This window comes from Coregonus clupeaformis, chromosome 28, assembly GCF_020615455.1.
Source record: "Coregonus clupeaformis isolate EN_2021a chromosome 28, ASM2061545v1, whole genome shotgun sequence".
Classification (NCBI taxonomy): Eukaryota; Metazoa; Chordata; class Actinopteri; order Salmoniformes; family Salmonidae; genus Coregonus; species Coregonus clupeaformis.
In genome coordinates this window covers 18,007,185-18,026,329 of record NC_059219.1, presented here as the reverse complement: position 1 = coordinate 18,026,329, position 19,145 = coordinate 18,007,185, and the positions used below count along the sequence as shown (strand labels likewise).

Here is a 19,145-nt window from a genome sequence, read left to right as displayed (position 1 = left end):
ACATGTACAAGTGTGTAACCTATTCATTGTGTGGTGAAATGGAAATGTGTTTTTTTCATATCCCACTCCTCCTGAGACACCCTGGGAGAGTTGAGTCACGGCATGGGATCAGCCAGGCACTCAATTAGCTCAATACTGTCACCTACAGTATAATTATCATGGTCACAGTTTGGATGGAAATATATCCTGCATCTACTGTAGTAGTGAGAGTGTAGTATCTTAAACAGTCTAGAAATGCTGATTGTTGCAGAAAGTGTGATAGAGGGAACTTGGCCCTAAGATTTTGCTGATGTGGCAAAATGGTGTACTCTACTGTGCTGGAAACATCTGGAAAGCATTACTAAATTCCTGGAAAAGAGGATATGTAATGGCCAGGGATTGGATGTTAGAATCACGCCATGCTCTGGCCATGTAGGATATAAAAGCATGTCTTGAACAATAGAATGGATATAGCTAATCAGATTGGCTCGGGCTATCTCCAGACATCTGCAGGTGTTGGTCAAAATTCGATGCTGTAAACTCTTTGTTATAATAAACCTTTGAAAACAGAGTACAGTGTCGGCGGATTCCTTTATCATCACAAGCATGGACCAGCAAAAGTGTTTCTTTTAGGCACTACATTTAATGGCGACGAGGTTTTTGTTTTATTGTTCTTTGGGACGTGCTATGTCTCTTCTTTGCATTCCATTCCTGGGCTACAAAACGACTACCGCTCAAAGAAGCCGGAAAAAATAAGGTGAGTTTAATCCCTTACATTGGACGCTGGCCGTTTTGTGAGTCCAGAGAGTGTGTGCGTTAGAGATGTACCGTTAAATTACTTATGCGTGCATTTTGCTGGTTCTTTTTGCTGTGTGGTAGGAGTTCCGTTCTAAATTTTCTGAATTAGTTTGCGTTGAGAACAACGCAAACAGTGGGGAGTGTCTGTAGGGCACACCGATTTGGACACGCATATTTTGCCTTGAATAAAAGTGAAAGGAGTGTCCAATGAAAGGCTTAGAGGATAACGCGTGATATGAGTCAACAGTATACTTTTAGGGCGCCGTTAATTTAAGGAAGCCCTTGTGAGACCAAGGCATCCATATGATGGCCGTAAAACCAGGGGAGTTGTTAGATTGACTCTCTGGTCTGTTCTGGGAACAGTGAGTTTGTACGACATATATTAAATTGTATGTAACCTCTTGGGATATGGTTGACGAATTGTATATCCAATGTCGCCTCTCATTTAATGTCGTCAACTTAAGGTAGCAGAAATTTAGCAAAAAATAAGATAGGAACGGCGATTAATGGATCCTGTATGTAACTATGTGTGTGTCTAAGAGGAGGAAAAAGCACATTTCTCTGTCAGCAAGTGTGTGTGTGTTTGGGTGAAACGGAGTGAGTGTGGCTGCGTGCTTGATGACTTCCAGATGTGTGTCGACTAAGATTTTGAGCAGACTTTTTAGTCTCTTGTAAATAAATGTGTTAGGTATCTTGGTTTTCAAATGTTAAGCCCCTAGAGTAAAAAGTTGAAAACCCCTACAACACAGTTAAGGTTAAATATCTTATGAGTCTCTGTTTGTGAGAACGTTTGTAATTCTTAAACTATATAAACTATGAGCCCCCTGGAAGGACTATAAGTTTAAAGATCTTATGAGTCTCTATAGTTTACTAACTAATCATGAGCCTACAGGGAGGACTTTTTAAGAGTGTATAGAGATGTTTTGTAATTGATAACAGCATAACTATAAATCTGCAGATAAGTGAAAGATAACAAGCTTGGTAGTGGGTTTGTGTTCTGTGTTCTGTATGTTCTATGTGTTCAGTTTGTGAGCTCTGTTAAAGTCTAAACAGTTATTGTCTATGGGAGAAGAGAACGGAGCAACTTTTTATAGCTCCTACCACTCTGAAATCACATTGGTGACTGAACTGCGCACGCGTAGGATTCATGAGTTAGCCACTCCCCTGCACTGAACTGGAGAGAGAACGGGAGAGTCCGTTTTCAGTGCAGACAAAATAGAAAACGGGAGGGGGAATTTTGCACACAAGTGAAATCTTCTCTTGAATTAACTATTGCTTGACTGTAAAACTGTTTGGTTGATAATCGGTTGAGTTGGTGAATGACAGATATATTGACGGATTAATAATAATAATAATAAAATAAATGAATAAAATAAAATGTTATTGAGCTATTTATAATATTCTTGAATTAAGCTGTTTGCTTATTTCTTAGCGTGAATGTGGAAAAAAAGTATAAACTAAACTCTTCTTTGTTCTTTTGTCTTTCTGTCATACGAGAGACGAGAAGGAGGAGACAGAGAGAGAGAGAGAAAGAGGAGGGGCTGACATCAACTGACACCAGTGACGGCAACCCAGTCCAAATCAAGGCCAGTGCTGTTATTATTCACAAATCTACTTTCCCTCACAGGATATAATTGATACATTGTGTTTACATAGAATATTTCATGTTGTGACCATTTCGCAAGAGCTTGGCAACAGACTGATGACTTTATGTAATTGATAATTGCACATTACAGTTTCCGTGAATGACTTGTATTGATTAGAGTTGTCTTGGAAATCCAGCATTAACATTATTCTGTAAAATTAAGGTAATTAGGTGCTTATTAAGCAATTGGGTTGTGAGTTGGTACAGATCTTTTATTTTTAATTGCTCTGGAGTTGACTACTTTCCTTTACCTTTCCTGATCGGATGTGGTAAGACTGCCACCAATCAATAATTTGGTAAAATAGAATTCACAAACAAATTGATATATTGATTGAATTGATGGATTGAATTGGTTGATTTAGTTAATTGGTTGATTGATGTGGTTAATTAATTAATTGATTGATTGATTTAGTTAATTGGTTGATTGGTGTGGTTAATTGATTAATTGATTGATTGATTTATTGATTGAATTGGTTGATTGATTTTATTTTTAATTAATTGATTTGATTGATTGGTTGGATTGAGTTGGGTTGATTATTGATTGATCAGATTAGTAGATTGGTTAAATTTGTTGATTGAAGTAATTAGTTGATTGATTGATTGGATTGATTGTTTGATTGATTTAGTTAGTTTATTGATTGATTTAGTTAATTAATTGATTGACTGGTTGATTGATTGATTTCATTGATGATCGATTGATTGATTGATTTGATTGGTAATCAATTGATTGATTGATTTATTGATTGATTAGTTGACTGATTGATTAGTAGTTCATTGATTTGATTGATTGGTTGATTGATTGGATTAATTGATTGATTGATTTGATTAGTAATTGATTGATTGATTTTGTTTAGTTAGTTGATTGGATTGATTGATTTTTGATTGATTTAATTGGTTAATTGATTGATTCGATTAATTGATTAATTATTTTTTAATTAAAAAAAAAAAAAAAAAAAAAAAAGGAGGGAAACAAGAGGGAAACACATAACATAGTCATTACAATGGGGAAAAAGATATCAGGACTATGAAAGTCATTACACGGGTTGAAATAGGGGTAATCCTTTAATTAAAGTGTTGCTAGGTTATCCGGCAAGTGAAACAAAAATTGCCCTTCATTCTCAAACAGAAATTGATAAAATATTTCAGCGATAAGATAGGTTCAAAAAGTAGAGCTTGGGGATGTTTGTTCTCAGCTTACAATGATCATCCAGGAGTGATTATTGCATCAGAAATATAGATTAATAATAGATAGGGTACCCGCAGAAACAACGATGAAGATGAATCCAGAAGACGGAAGAAAATGAGATGTCTGGAACGTGAAGGAGAAGAGGATGATGAAGATGAGAGTGATTCAGAAGAGATCATGGGTGGATATGACCCTGTCATCAGACAGAGGTTGGCAAGAGAGGAAAGAAGAAATGGAGAAGTGGAAGAAGTAACACGACTGGATGAAGACCTCAAGAATTGAAGGAAAATAATAATACAGTGAGGCCAAAGGAAAGGCCACTGGTAAGAAGATGATATTTCAAGAACAGAACTTAGAAGAGAACCTTTTGAAGAATACTGATATGTCAACAACAAGAAAGAACAAGACGAAGAAACTCTGAAAACTAAATCATACAACTGGTGGAGAAGAAGAAAAGAAGTGTTGGTTATGATCAATCAGAGGGAACCGAATCAACAATCACTGCTACAGTTTCAACTGAACAAGGTCAAATGCAACTGTACCAGCCACAACTAGTGGTACAAGTTGTTTCATATCCATAGATAGTTTCTGGAAAGAAATAATTTCAGAGGAAGATACAGGAGCAAGTGAAGATCATCTGGAGGACAGGTGAACCCTTTAGAGGAAAGGAGCAAGAATTCTAGAGGTGCCCAGAAGATCCGAAAGGAGGAGTTTCAACTGATAGCACCGATTAGAGAAGAAGAGAAAAAGATCCAACAATGGAAGTGAAAATAAACAATGGACTATGGGAAGTGATGATGGATAGCAGAAAGGCTTTTATCTGTGTTCAGCCTGAAGAGGTTACACATCTCACTATGTCAAATCAACTAAATTATGAGAAGGATTTGGAGGAGTGAAAATCAGCGATTTCTGAAAATGATGATTTTGGCTCAAGGACAAGGAGAGTCATAAGCTGTACGGAAGATAAATGAATGTGTTTGAAGTGTGAAGATGGATTGAGAATCTATGGAAGAAGAGATGTTGAAAAAGGTTCAAGAATATTTGAGATATCAAAGTAGGACTGATATTGGATTTGTGAAATCAGCCCAATTGAGGTGAAAGTTGAGGAGGAAGACATCCTTGGAAGAATCAGTATCCATTGAAAGATGAAGCAAGTCAAGGGATTGAACCATAAATGGAAGGACTTTCGAAAGCAAGTGTTTTGAAGACAATGAAAGAGAAAAATCGTTAGAGTAGCAATCAAATATTGTTTTGGAGAAACCATGATGATTTAGTAACCTATGGGTTAGCTAATGTTGTAAAAGGGGAGATTAGGATAAAGATCACAAAGGAGTAGAGTTTTTGGGAACCATATTTTCTTGAATAGATTGACTGTGTCATAGGTAGGTGCATAATCTGTCTGAAAAATAATGTGTGACTGTTATTCTTGGTTACATTCATATACCAAGTGGTGCATAAGATGTTCAACTAAGCTAAAAGATGCTCAGTCGGTTGCAAAGTTATTGTGTAAAGAAGTCATCAGCAGGTGGGAATTTCCCGATTTAATATCCTCAGAAAATGGGAAAGAGTTTTGTGAATAAATCAGTGAAATGGTTTTTGAAAAATTAGAGAAAGAAAAAAAATTGGAAAAAGTCAGACTAAAATGTTATGAAAACTAGGGTTGAAATAACTCTAGGAAATTTGGAATATCTGATTGTGGGATGATTATATTATTGTGATGAATCAAAGGGGGGAAATGGAATGTGATTCATTTTATATCTAATTTTATATATCATTTTTAGTTGACATTGATGTTTTAATTTGCATATGTTGTTTTGCAAAAGATACTGTTTGGTATTTTCTTTTCTTCCAGAAGCATATGGGGGAATAAGTAGAGGGACTCAAATACTCAAACATGGACAATATGAATGGACTGGAGGAAGTGGAACAAGGAAGGAGTGGAAATGTTCCGATTCCATCATCAACGTCGCATTGAAAGTTGACACTGTGGAGGAGATGAAGTGTAGTGGACTACATTCCAGTGTTATATTCTTTCTGTATTAATTTCTGAACAATTATGTTTTCTGTGTTGGGTACATGTGGGGACCTCAGATGTTTTTGTTTATTTCGTTGAAGTTTAGGGATATGGGGTCTAGGCAAGGACAGAGAGAATCCACAGGAGGGTCCGATGGGTCGACCAGCCTGAATGTGGACATTTTGATTGTATTTTGTTTGCTGGGGTTTTTCATATGTATTCAATTGCATCATAGCTTAAAATGTATTCATGAAGATGTGTGAATTGATCTGGAGTACTTAGGTGGTCGCCTAGGGCAGAGGGGCCGTGAGAGAATTTTCCTGTCTTGACTGACTGATGGATATTTGGAATGAAAGCTGCCAGACAGGTTTTTCGCTCTTACACTCCATGACAATTCATTTACACTCCATGACAATTTATTTACACTCCATGACAATTCATTTACACTCCATGACAATTTATTTACACTCCATAATAATGTATTTACACTACATACAAAAATGTGTCTATATAAACATGTGTTTAATCTCCATTAATTTTGGTTTATTGTTAAAGTTACTCAAGAGCAAGAATTGTTATTTGTCATAATCCTATTCTTTTTGTTTTCGAGACTTAATTAGTCTCGAAGGGGGGAATATGTAGTATCTTAAACAGTCTAGAAATGCTGATTGTTGCAGAAAGTGTGATAGAGGGAACTTGGCCCTAAGATTTTGCTGATGTGGCAAAATGGTGTACTCTACTGTGCTGGAAACATCTGGAAAGCATTACTAAATTCCTGGAAAAGAGGATATGTAATGGCCAGGGATTGGATGTTAGAATCACGCCATGCTCTGGCCATGTAGGATATAAAAGCATGTCTTGAACAATAGAATGGATATAGCTAATCAGATTGGCTCGGGCTATCTCCAGACATCTGCAGGTGTTGGTCAAAATTCGATGCTGTAAACTCTTTGTTATAATAAACCTTTGAAAACAGAGTACAGTGTCGGCGGATTCCTTTATCATCACAAGCATGGACCAGCAAAAGTGTTTCTTTTAGGCACTACAAGAGCTCATAAAAATAAGCCGCAAACAGCTTCGTCCCTTCAATGTAGTTGTACCTGAGAGAGAAAAACAGGATTCAGTATTTTACTGAACAAGAGCTGAACTACATCTGTGTTGATGTTTGTCATGATTTATTTGCAGTGTACAAACTAAAAAACGAATTTAGGGGTGAAAACAGGTCTGGAATCGTATCTCTTATTTTTCTCATCTCCTCTTACCTGCTGATCTTCTCATTCTGAGAGTGCTCTCCGTCGTCATGGCCACCTATGGGCAGCATCATCACACTCTTGCCTGTCTCCTCCTGGAAGTTCTGAGCGATAGGGATGGTGGAGCCCTCACGGATCAGCTCCGGGTCCACTCCAAACACTAACACAAGGGTAAACCACGTCTTAACTTAAACAATAAAGTTAGACATGGTTTCAAATGAGAGCGGTTATGTAAATGGCCTCTACAACTGACCCTCTCTGACCGCTCTTTGTCCGGCAATGTATTGTGGGTCCTTCAGGTTAGCCACCCATGGTTTAGCCCCAACAGTTGCAGTCACCCTCAGCCTGTTATGGCTGTTTAGAGTGGAGAAGACCTGCTGAAGGTGCTCCTTCACCTGTGAAACATGGCATTGTAACAGGGGAGAGTTGGGCATGGAGGCTTGGAGAGGGTGGTTAAGTAAGCATTCGTCTCAGGGTTTTAAATATACACATTGACTCTTGGAGTGACCAAGATCGAGTGGGCCACCGTTTCTATACTGTACACTTACTCAGAGACTAATATATTTACATTTTGGTCATTTAGAAGACGCTCTTATCCAGAGCAACTTATAGTCACTTACTACTCACTCACTGGTTACAGGGGTTACGAGGGTGTCCATGCTTGTATTTTGATCCTTAAAGTGTTTGTTGTGGGTATGCTCCTGTCCCAACAACCCTGGTACCCCTGTAATTCAAACCATGACAGGTAGACACTCTGTACCTTCCTTTCCACATCTGGAGGGTCCATGTTGGGGACCCGTCGGATGGAGAACTTCCCTGTGACCTGTTTGGGGATGACAGTTTTGGTGCCTGGATCTGAGAAGGCCCCCTGGATCCCATGGATGGACAGGGATGGGTAGCGCCATCGAGCCATGAGGACATCCTCCTGCATATTAATGAACACTGTTTGTTTGTATCATGTTATATAGCTCAGATAGTGTGTATCCAAAAAAGAGTAATCACCCTCTGTCAAACAGCGACTTCTACAGTATCCACTGACCAAACACGTCTTCCTCCTCACGCCCAGATTAGTTTAGTATAGCCAACTCCAATGGTTGTTATGTTTGGCATGACAATGACCATAATTGGTAAGACAGCAGAAACAGCCTGGGGCTAGGCTAGTCCTCTCAACCAAGCCAAACCTGAGTCACAGTTGCACCTGTCATTCCTAAAGGGTTGCACCAGTACCCAGTACCTTAGTGTCCTGTAGGAAGTGTTTGACCCCAGCCACCCTCTTCATCTCCTCCAGGTCAAAGCTGATATTGTCATAGAGCTTCCTCTCATCCTCAGTGAGGGGCGCGACATCATCAGTGACCCCAGGAACTAAGATCTTACCTGTGTGGTCCAACAGACTTCCTGCTTGGGAGGAATAAGAAATAATGAAGACATTTTTGGATCAAACATGTTTTCACTAGAACTGAGTTTGGGTAAGCACCTTAGCTCATATACAACGTTATCTTAATTTCTTGCTTGGTGCAGGGACTTCTGACCTGAACTATAATGGAATGAAATGTTAATTTTTACTATCAGACAAGAGAGTAGAGCCTATATCTTCTTGAGGATTGGAAGAGCTGTCAGTCAAACGCCTCTGTATCTCACCCAGTAAGGCTATCAGATCTGACATGGGCTCCTGGATAGAACCCCCGTACACTCCAGAATGGAGGTCCAGTTTAGGGCCATCAACCTAAAACACATAACAGAGAAAGATACTGAACAAATGGTACCCTGGTAGAGTGTGTCATATTTTAATTTGACCAATCAAATGAGCTATATCATCACCTCCACAAAGAAATAGCTGCTCCCTCTGGTTCCGTAGGTCAGGGCTGGGGTTCTGGTCGCCCACACATTGTCAGAGATCACTATGAAGTCCACATCTGCAAAGAAGCTGTCGTTTCTCTTCCTGGTCAACTCCAACAGACCGTATGAGCCCACCTCCTCCAGACCCTCAATGATGAGTTTTATATTTACTGGTATCTCCTGAAATCAATAGATCCAGGCAATCCTACCAGTAAATCACTCTTCTCTTATTCATATACTGTTTGACTCCACTACAATCCACTACAATCACATAAATTGTTTTATACTCAGACTCACATATTACCCCAAACACTCAGGTTATGATACATAGATTACAGAAACCCTTTAATAACCATTGCTATGTAAAGCAACGCTGAATGGGTTAGAGAATGTCTGAAAACTAACTAGAGACTGCTAGCGAAACATAAAGATTCAGATTCAGATTTCAGCTGTGTTGTTTCAGGGCAAATCCTAACCTTTTTTGTGGCCTGGTAGGACTCCACAGCATGAAGCCAGGCCAGGACCGGCCCTTTGTTGTCCGTGGCCCCTCGCCCATACAGGTTACCTAGGGAACCAAAACCTTGAGCCACCACCATCCTCATATTATCACACTTGTAATACCAGGGTACATGAGCTAGTTGAAGCTGGCCTATGAATGGCAGGCAGGCAACCTGGTTGTGATTATGTCATCTAAGGTTTATTAAAAGATGCCATATGGGAGCAGCAAAACAGTGAGTGGACTTTCCTCTTTTTTCTAAGTAATCAAACTTTAATTTGTTAAAAAGATCCCATTTTGGCCCAGCAAAACATTACGTTTTCTCAAAATTGACTTTATTTTTGTCCAGCTCCTGTTTTTGTTTTGGACCTACATCAAACCCCTCCATTCATGGCATGTAACATGCAGCAATACCTCTGATCTCTGTTAGATTGAAGGGGTCAGTGGTCCAGCCGTCCGCCATCTTGGCTGGCTGGACATCCACATGGCCATAGATACAGAGAGTAGATTTATTTGGGTCCCTCTCAAACTCAGCCAGTATCACTGGTGGAAGCTGCACAGTCTCCCCACTGGGCAGCTTGTGTGATAGACCGGAAAGGTACATGCTTTTTAAAATGTATTTTAAGACAGATTATTACTCCCATTTGTATGACATTATCTGGAGAATAATACGTATGACTGGTGGTGAGTGTTTTCACACAAACTGAGTGTGTATTGTAGTCTACCTGATGAGTGCCTACATCTGCTAACTCCACTATGCCTCCCATCTCTTGGATCCTCACTGCTGTCATGTTCAGGATCCTTTCAACTTCTCCCCATTTTGTGTGATCTCCTGAGTTACTCTGGACAGCAACCCACTCCGTCAGCCTCTGAGTCAGGCAGCAACCAGGAGAGGGTCAGAATATGGCATAGATTGTATTATAATAACTGGACACAGCCATAGACTATCTAGGTCAGGAATATTTGCAGAGAACACTGCAACAGCACCACTGACCCACATTCAGAATCATTTTGATGACTTAATCAGATACCACAGTATTTATCTTTAAAGTGTTCAACCACATTCCCATCCCCCCCATCTCGCTCTCTCTCTCACTCCCCCCATTCTCTATCTCTCTCATTAGTTTGCTTCGGTTTCTCTCTATTCACCTCGCTACAGCACATAAACATGTATATTTGTGTCATTGTACAGTTCAGTAACAGCGAGTAGGTATGAGTCCCAACTCCAAGTAGAATGTCATAAAAGTGCCCGTCCCTCACCTGAACAAACTGATTTTGGTGGTCATCTATGTATTGAAACAGTGGTTTCAACATGCCTGCAGCTCCAGGGGAAGAGGAAGAGGTGGAAGAAGAGGAAGCCGATGTGTGGAGTAAGAGCAACGCAACAACAATGGGCTTCATCTGTGAAGGATAGTAAGACGCCACAGGAAGCTATTAATAACTTACTCCATACCGTACATTCTAGCAATATCTGCGTCAAGCTCATTCTACCTGCTTCTGCTTGTCTCTAACTACTGGTTTGGTGAGTGTAGATTTCGATGTTCCTCCTGAGAGTGTGGGGGCATTGAAATAGAATTCCCAAACAACACAGAGCAGTGACTTGAATAGGATTGTCTGTTCTAGTAATTCAATTTCTATGGTTGTAGGTAGTCTCTGGTATCTGATTGACTTGAATGGACTCTGCCAGGGCTCGAGGATCAAAGATCAGAGTGCAGTGTGACCCAACACACGACTTAGCACTGTCTCAACTGGGATTACTATTTAACTTTCTAACGGAACTAATACAGAGACTGGGAAGGATGATAACATAAGCTAAAGTTGGTGATGCCATAATAATGCATGCATACACACTCACGACCCCACTCAGGTCATCACACAATCATACTGATGTTCAATATCACACACATTTTTCTGTTATGTTGAATGTAATTTCACCGTTCTTCATCTTCTTTATCACACCTTCTATGAACATGCAGCTTCTGGTTTTCCCTGACCAAGTCTTTAGTAGTGCACTTAATTAAGGAAGTCCATGAAAAACATGTACACATATTTTGCTAAAATAGTAAAGACTCACCGTAATGCTGAAGAAAATAGTGTTTCCGTGTGACAAACAAAAAGAGAGAACTGTAATATTTGCTGCTCTTTGTTTTTATGGCTGATTTTATATTTAGGGGTGGTATTGTGAAACACTTCATTATGTCTTGGTTTCAGGGGTGGTATTGTGAAACACTTCATTATGTCTTGGAGTGGTGGATATTGGTTAACACTTGAAAATGTTATTTCTAAAGAATCCCAGATAAAAAAAGATTTAGAAAACATAAAAGATTTAGAAAACATATAGTGTGTCAAACCAGTTTTATTTGCTGTTTCAAGTAGATATTTGTGTGTGAATGAGAGAGAGAAATTGAGAGAGAGAGACATTGAGAGAGAGAAAGGAGGAAAGTGAGGGAGGAAGAAAGATACAGAGAGAGAGCGAGAGAGCAAGAGAGAGAAGCGGAGTGTTGAGGCTATATCAGATGCCAAGAACTCACATGGTTTCTGGAATGTTTTGCTTAGAGGGAAAGAAACAAGAAAAGTTACAACATAACATCAGGAAAAAGGCTAAGAAAAGCCTGACTCCACTGACGGGAACTCATACAAGCTAAACATGATAGAACTGTCTTTTAATGGTGGTGAAAAAAAAGAGGTGCTCTCAGTTCTTCTTGAGATGGGCCACTTCATGGAGGTAGGCGATGAACAACTTGGTCCCCTCTATGTAGTTGTACCTGGGAAAGGAATGGGTGAGAGAAAACAATATGTCCTCAACCAATCCTTTAAAAGGAAATAAGACACTGTTGATACATCTGTGGGTGTGTGTCCGTGCATGCATGCGTAAAAATCAATAGATGTTCATCGTTAAAAAATGTATACATAAAGTATTAGGAGATTGAAGGGCTAACCTGCTCATCTTCTCATTCTGGGAGTGGAGGCCGTCGTCGAAGCCTCCGATGGGCAACATGATGATGCTCTTCCCGGTCACATCCTCAAAGGTCTTGGCGATGGGAATGGTTCCCCCTTCACGGATCAGGTCTGGCTCCATGTTAAACACTAGAGGAAAACAATGACAAGTCTGACTGCGTCATAATGCATTATACCTGCAGTAGAGGAAAACCAAATGTAACCAGTGGGATTAGAAGCTAGGTCTCCTGCTCACCAAGTCAATGCCTTAACCTTTAGACCAAGAGTACATCTGCAAGGTCCAAGGGTGTTATTTGGGCATACAAGTCTCAGACAGGGCTACCTCTTCGCGATATTGTGATTCCAAATCCCTTCTGCTACACAAACATTACAATATCGCTGCACTGTCATGCCTTAACCACTGATAGGTCTACAGTACAACCACAGCACACTGGCTTCTTTTAGTGATAAGGATATCTATCTATGTCTGGTAACTTAACAACTCTAACGACTACAGATAGGCCTATCACTGTGAAGCTGCTGTTGTGCAATAAATGTCCAGTCAGCTACTATACGGTAATCATTACCCCTATGACCACTGTTCATACAAACACACACACAGACAGCATAAGAAAGGTCCTCTGAACATGAAGGTTTGTCCAGAACAGAGTTGACTAAGTGTACCTCTCTTCACGGCTGCTTTCCCTGCCTCGTACAGGGGGTGCTTGGTGTCTGCTAACCAGGGCTTAGCCCCGATGATCATGGTCACCTTCAGCTTGTTGGGGCTCTTTCTCTTGGCAAACACAGAGTTCAGGTAGTCTGTGACCTGCAATAGAACAAATACGTAACAGGCATACATGCAGTCTTCACGTCTATTTCATTAACTGAAACCAAACTGAAATAGTGAATAACTGAATAGTAAATTAACTGAATGAGCAGAATGAGGGACATTATAATAGTGTAACAACCTGGATCAATGTTCCCTTTTCTTGGATGTATTGTATAAAGAGAGTCTGAAGGTTAGAACAATTCCAGAAATGTTTGTGTAACTGTGTGTAACTGCATGTAATTGTGTTGTCATGCAACTGTACAATGCAGTTGGTGAGAGGCGTGTACCACCCACCTGTTTCTTGACCACTGCTGGGTCCATGTTGGGGACCTGTCGGATGGAGAACTTGGCAATGACCTTAGCAGGGATGACCGTCTTGGTGCCAGGGCCAGAGAAGGCCCCCTCGATGCCATGGATAGTAACAGTAGGGTAGCGCCAACGATGGGCCAGCAGATCTACCTGAGAAATCAAATCAAATCTTATTTGTCACATGCGCCGAATAGTGCAGACTTTACCGAGAAATGTTTACTTACGAGCCCTTTCCTAACAATGCAGTTAAAAAGTACTAAAATGTACAAATAGATAAAAATTAAATAGTATCACAATAAAATATATTGTGTTACTATATACATACAGGCTATATACAAACAGAGAAACAGAGATAGGAGGAGTGAAAAACTGAAAAAAAAACATTCCAAAAAAATCCACTCCCCTGTGCATTACCTTGTTGCTGTACATGAGTTGGCTGACGCCGATCTTGGACTTATAGCTCTCAATGTCAAAGTCAATGTCCTGGTACATCTTCCACTCTTCGTCTGAGAGTGGGGCGACGGCCTCTCTGATGCCTGGGATGAGGATCTTTCCACTGGGGCTGATCAGTGTGTCTGTGGGGAAGAGATGGAGGATAGGAAAACAACATAGGTCAACACACAAGCAGTCCTTATGGACACACATTTGTAGGAATATCAAATTCTTTATTATTTGTGCCAACAGAGAGCTCACACAGACACACGGACGGCAGCTTTTCATGCAAACATGAGCCTGAGATAGCTATACATTTGGTGTTAAGATAGTATTACATTCTGTCATTCATAGAGGTTAAAAACTCACCCAATATGCCGATCAGATCTGTCATAGGCTCTATAACAGTGCCTCCATACACCCCTGAGTGTAGGTCCTGTTTGGGGCCCTCTACCTACCAAACATACAAAGTCACCATGGCTATTCATTAATGATCTTGAAAAAGTAAAGGAGTTTCCTTGGAAATTCCCACAGAATTGGCAATGCCCCCAGCCCATCCTACCTCAGCAAAGAAGTAGCAGTTCCCCCTGGTCCCGTAGGTGAGGGCGGGGCGTCGGCTCAGCCAACCACAGTCCGAGATGATGATGTAATCGACATCGGAGAAGAACGTGTCTCTCTGCGCCACGATCATGGCGTCCAGGCCATTGGACCCGGTCTCCTCCATCCCCTCGATGATGAACTTCACATTGACTGGCAGGTCCTGCATGGGGAGAGGGCAGGGGGTGGACAGGAGGAGGGGAAAAAATAAGAATTGTTATAACAAAGGGTGGCTCGCTAATAATGGTCAGTTAGACTGCAACTCAACTTGTTTCACCACATGTCTTATGTCTCTACATCTCCTATGAGTTCACTCTGATATATTTTCTTACTGGAAACTCACAATGCTGAGGGCCTGGTAGACCTCCACTGTATGGATCCAGGCTAAGACAGGGGCCTTGTTGTCAGACGCCCCTCTGCCGTAGAGGTTTCCTTAGGGGTAGACTCAAAGTCATTATTTTCAGATACATGTCCATTCTTCACCTCACATTGACATTTAATATGCATGTATCAATTACACCAGTTACATTTCATTGGTTCAAAATACGCATGGTAAAAATCATCCCACACCCAAGTACTTGCTTCTTTCCTTCACATTAGCTATAATATCTAATGGCTGTTAGTTGTAGATAGATGTTTATGTGTGTTGGGTCTAGAATGGATCACTGTAAAGTACTGTAAAAAATCCTTATAATACATTTGATTGCTGTGATTGTGAACGCCTGGAATCCATAGCCTACCATTGGAACCCATAGCCTACTGTTGGAACCCATAGTCTACCATTGGAACCCATAGTCTACCGTTGGAACCCATAGCCTACCGTTGGAACCCATGGCCTACCGTTTGAACCCATAGACTACTGTTGGAAGCCATAACCTACCGTTGATGTCTGTCAGGTTGTAGGGTTCAGTGGCCCAGCCGTCCTCTAGTTTAGCAGGCTGGACATCCACATGTCCGTACACACAGACTGTCTGCTTACTGGGGTCACTGCCAAACTGGGCTGTCACAACCTTGGGTAAGGCCAATGTCTTGCCATCAGGCAGCTAAGCATGATGATAAAAGACATGGTAGATACAGAAAATAACCTGAATACAGTTTGCAAGGCAGGGAGCATTTCTGTCAACACCCAACTTTTAGTATTGATTTCTGCAAACCAGTCTGATCTGATACTAAAGGACTCTAAAGACTAAGTTAAAAGCAAACTAAAAGATCCTATAACATACTCATTAAGTTGACCACATTCCAGAAAACTGACCTCTTGTACGCCGATGTCCACTAGTTCCACCTTCCCTCCCATGGATTGTAGTTTCTCAGCCGTCATATCCATCATGCGATGGCAGTCTGGCCTCCTCAAGACATCACTGGAGTCGCTCTCTACAGCAACCCAGTCCCTCAGAGTCTAACACACACACGCACAGACACACACACACACACAGCATTTATTTAAAATGAATATTGTATTATCAGATAATAAAACAGACAACATCATGATCCTGTTAAGAAACTTGCCTGTACATATTCCTCCTGATGGCTGTCAACATACTGGCTTAGCTCATCATACTCAAATAAGTGATGAGGGTGAGGAGAGACACTTGATATAAAAACAAGGAGCATGGAAGGCAGTTGCCAGATCTTCATCTCTAGAAAGAATAGAAGGATTATTTCACTGAAAACTAAGCAATGATGAAAGCAATTTAATAAGGAGATATTAATAAACAAATTATTACATTCTTAAAAAGCTAATTGTTATATCTCATAATGTCTCACTACTCTTCTGCTTTTAAACTTTTAAACTATAACGACAAAGAAAATAAGTCTTACCGTAGCCTTGTAAGTTTGGACCTTCTTTAATGTTGCACTTGTCTTCAGAACCCACTGGACTGCAGTCTCCGGGGGCACACAGGGTTTTTATACCTCCGGTAACTGGCTCACCTCCTGATGGGATGGGTCACGAGGTCAAGCCTTTCCTGGAGAGAAGCCAAGAAAGCTGACAAATTACATTTTCTTGCTGACAGGCACAATTGTGGCACAATTGATCCAACTCTAAGAAAGAATGCATGCTGCGTCCCCTCGACATGAACAACATTAAGTCATGAACAAATTACAGTGAAGGACTTAATAGTCAGGTAATTTGTGGGGCCTTGCCTAGCAGGGGAGTTGTAGAAGCACTACACTTGTTCACCTGCTACACTGGAAGCATAACTTCTGGCAGGGTTTAATAAACGGCTGTGTCTTTATCTGGCCACATTATACAAAATAAAATGGTTATAGAGTAAAACATGTAGGTCTACATTCTGCCTAGCTCTTGACCTATGCCTTATTATATTCCAGAGTAATGGATTCAGTTTCCCAAACATCTAAAAGCCTTTTCTTTCTATAGCCTGAGCCTTGGCCTGTGCCTATGAAAATGGCACTCTTGGTGGTGGAGTGAGGATCAGAATGTAGTCTACAAACAAAAATAACAAACAGGACGATGAACGAAACAGCAACCAAAAACTGAAGTGGCCTAACTCAAATCATAATACAGTAGGCCTAATCTGGGGCCTCATTTATCAACCATGCATACATTTCTTACTTAAATTCTGGCGTACGTGGAGATTCTAGGATGTGCCAGAGGCTACGCATGTTTTCATTGATAAATCAGAGCACAGTCGAGGATCCTGAGAGGAGGAAGGGGAGGACCATCCTCTTAAGTGAATTTCATAAAAATAAAAAGAGTGAAACATTAAAAAATATATCATTTTTAGATAAAACTATAAAACTATATACAGTGCATTCGGAAAGTATTCAGACCCCTTCCCTTTTTCCACATTTTGTTACATTACAGCCTTATTCTAAAATGTATTAAATTTAAAAAATGCCCTCATCAATCAACACACAATACCACCTTTTGCAGCAATTACAGCTGCAAGTCTCTTGGGGTATGTCTCTATAAGCTTGGCACATCTAGCCACTGGGATTTTTGCACATTCTTCAAGGCAAAACTGCTCCAGCTCCTTCAAGTTGGATTGGTTACACTGGTGTACAGCAATCTTTAAGTCATACCACAGATTCTCAATTGGATTGAGGTCTGGGCTTTGACTAGGCCATTCCAAGACATTTAAATGTTTCCCCTTAAACCACTCGAGCGTTGCTTTAGCAGTATGCTTAGGGTCATTGTTCTGCTGGAAGGTGAACCTCTGTCCCAGTCTCAAATCTCTGGAAGACTGAAAGAATGTCCCTGTATTTAACGCCATCCATCATTCCATCAATTCTGACCAGTTTCCCAGTCCATGCCGATCCAAAACATCCCCACAGCATGATGCTGCCACCGCCATGCTTCACTGTGGAGATGGTGTTCTCGGGGTGATGAGAGGTGTTGGGTTTGCGCCAGACATAACGTTTTCCTTGATGGCCAAAAAGCTCAATTTTAGTCTCATCTGACCAGTGTACCTTCTTCCATATGTTTGGGGAGTCTCCCACATGCCTTTTGGTGAAAACCAAACATGTTTGCTTATTGTTTTCTTTAAGCAATAGCTTTTTCTGGCCAGTCTTCCGTAAAGCCCAGCTCTGTGGAGTGTACGGCTTAAAGTGGTCCTATGGACAGATACTCCACTCTCCGCTGTGGAGCTTTGCAGCTCCTTCAGGGTTATCTTTGGTCTCTTTGTTGCCTCTCTAATTAATGCCCTCCTTGCCTGGTCCGTGAGTTTTGGTGGGCGGCCCTCTCTTGGCAGGTTTGTTGTGGTGCCCTATTCTTTCAATTTTTTAATAATGGATTTAATGGTGCTCCGTGGGATGTTCAACGTTTCGGATATTTCTTTATAACCCAACCCTGATCTGTACTTCTCCACAACGTTGTCCCAGACCTGTTTGGAGAGCTCCTTGGTCTTCATGGTGCCGCTTGCTTGGTGGTGCCCCTTGCTTAGTGGTGTTGCAGACTCTGGGTGTCACGACTTCCTCCGAAGCTGCCTCCTCTCCTTGTTCGGGCAGGCTTGGGTGGTCGTCGTCACCGGCCTTCTAGCCACTGCCGCTCCTCGTCTCATCATTCCATTTGTTTTGTCTTGTTTATTACACACACCTGGTTCATATCCACTCATCAGTACCTGTATAAGTGTTCCCTTTGCCCCCTTGTCTTTGTGTGTGATTGTTTATTGTGGAGGATAGTGAAGCTCGGTGGAGCTCCGTGTATTTGGTATCGCCGCGATATTTTCCCGTGTGCCTTGTTTTTGACGCATTACTGCGTAACTTTGTATTTGCAGAATAAAGCCTGTTATTCTGTGGTTTACCCTCCTGCGCTTGACTCCTTCAACATCACCTCATCACACTGGGGACTTTCAGAACATGTGTATATATACTGAGATCATGTGACAGATCATGTGACACTTAGATTGCACACAGGTGGACTTTATTTAACTAAATATGTGACTTATGAAGGTAATTGGTTGCACCAGATCTTATTTAGGGGCTTCATAGCAAAGGGGGGAATACATATGCACGCACCACTTTTCTGTTATTTAATTTTTAGAATTTTCTTTAAAACTTTTTTTATTTTTTTTCACTTCCAAATAAAAATCAATTTAAATTACAGGTTGTAATGCAACAAAATAGGAAAAACGCCAAGGGGGATGAATACTTTTGCAAGGCACTGTAGCTAGTGAATGCAGCTAGCTAGTTTAGCCTACTCAAACACCCGGCTCAAACAGAGAGGGATGCTATGTTAGCTTGCTGGCTATGGCTATCCAACACTGGAACTCTTCCAAGTCAAGGTAAGCTTTTGGTTTTATTAATTTATTGCCGTTGGGGCCTGCCGGTGTAACTGCTAAACTGCTTGCTGCCTACACTGTACTGCATGATTGTA

The 19,145-nt window shown here is 40.9% G+C and overlaps 2 protein-coding genes and 1 long non-coding RNA gene across 4 annotated transcripts; 1 reads left to right on the top strand and 2 right to left on the bottom strand.

Moving 5' to 3' along the window:
* Positions 1-214: 214 nt before the first annotated feature.
* Positions 215-2,365, top strand: LOC121585468. The gene is made up of 2 exons (XR_006003843.1): positions 215-736; positions 2,275-2,365. It is a non-coding gene; the product is annotated as an uncharacterized LOC121585468 (long non-coding RNA).
* Positions 2,366-6,192: 3,827 nt separating this feature from the next.
* On the bottom strand, positions 6,193-11,373 carry LOC121586031 (beta-Ala-His dipeptidase). 2 transcript variants are annotated; one of them, XM_041902450.2, is made up of 12 exons: positions 11,279-11,373; positions 10,465-10,605; positions 9,930-10,073; positions 9,619-9,781; positions 9,185-9,273; positions 8,691-8,888; positions 8,511-8,595; positions 8,107-8,267; positions 7,633-7,797; positions 7,126-7,267; positions 6,885-7,032; positions 6,193-6,722 (listed from the first exon to the last, which is right to left on the bottom strand). In XM_041902450.2, exons 2-12 carry the CDS (start codon positions 10,603-10,605, stop codon positions 6,665-6,667), a joined length of 1,494 nt encoding a protein of 497 aa, XP_041758384.1. In that variant the 5' UTR covers positions 11,279-11,373; the 3' UTR covers positions 6,193-6,664. The 2 variants fall into 2 exon arrangements, with proteins under 2 accessions (XP_041758384.1, XP_041758385.1); XM_041902451.2 differs by lacking the exon at positions 11,279-11,373 and adding an exon at positions 10,696-10,919.
* A 169-nt stretch (positions 11,374-11,542) lies between these two features.
* Positions 11,543-16,236, bottom strand: LOC121586030 (cytosolic non-specific dipeptidase). Its single transcript, XM_041902449.2, has 12 exons — positions 16,130-16,236; positions 15,818-15,948; positions 15,564-15,707; positions 15,189-15,351; positions 14,652-14,740; positions 14,274-14,471; positions 14,081-14,165; positions 13,694-13,854; positions 13,265-13,429; positions 12,826-12,967; positions 12,144-12,291; positions 11,543-11,969 (listed from the first exon to the last, which is right to left on the bottom strand). The coding sequence occupies exons 2-12, from the start codon at positions 15,944-15,946 to the stop codon at positions 11,897-11,899; spliced, it is 1,497 nt and encodes a 498-aa protein (XP_041758383.1). The 5' UTR covers positions 15,947-15,948; positions 16,130-16,236; the 3' UTR covers positions 11,543-11,896.
* Positions 16,237-19,145: the final 2,909 nt, after the last annotated feature.

Coding starts and splice junctions, on each gene's coding strand:
- LOC121586030 (XM_041902449.2), bottom strand. CDS start 15,946: ATGAAGATCTGGCAACTGCCTTCCATGCTCCTTGTTTTTATATCAAGT. Junction 14,741..15,188: donor CAACCTGACAGACATCAACG/GTAGGTTATGGC, acceptor TCTACCCCTAAG/GAAACCTCTACGGCAGAGGG. Junction 11,970..12,143: donor CAGAATGAGAAGATGAGCAG/GTTAGCCCTTCA, acceptor TTCCTTTCCCAG/GTACAACTACATAGAGGGGA.
- LOC121586031 (XM_041902450.2), bottom strand. CDS start 10,605: ATGAAGCCCATTGTTGTTGCGTTGCTCTTACTCCACACATCGGCTTCC. Junction 8,889..9,184: donor CCTACCAGGCCACAAAAAAG/GTTAGGATTTGC, acceptor TATTGATTTCAG/GAGATACCAGTAAATATAAA. Junction 8,596..8,690: donor GCAGCTATTTCTTTGTGGAG/GTGATGATATAG, acceptor TATGTGTTTTAG/GTTGATGGCCCTAAACTGGA.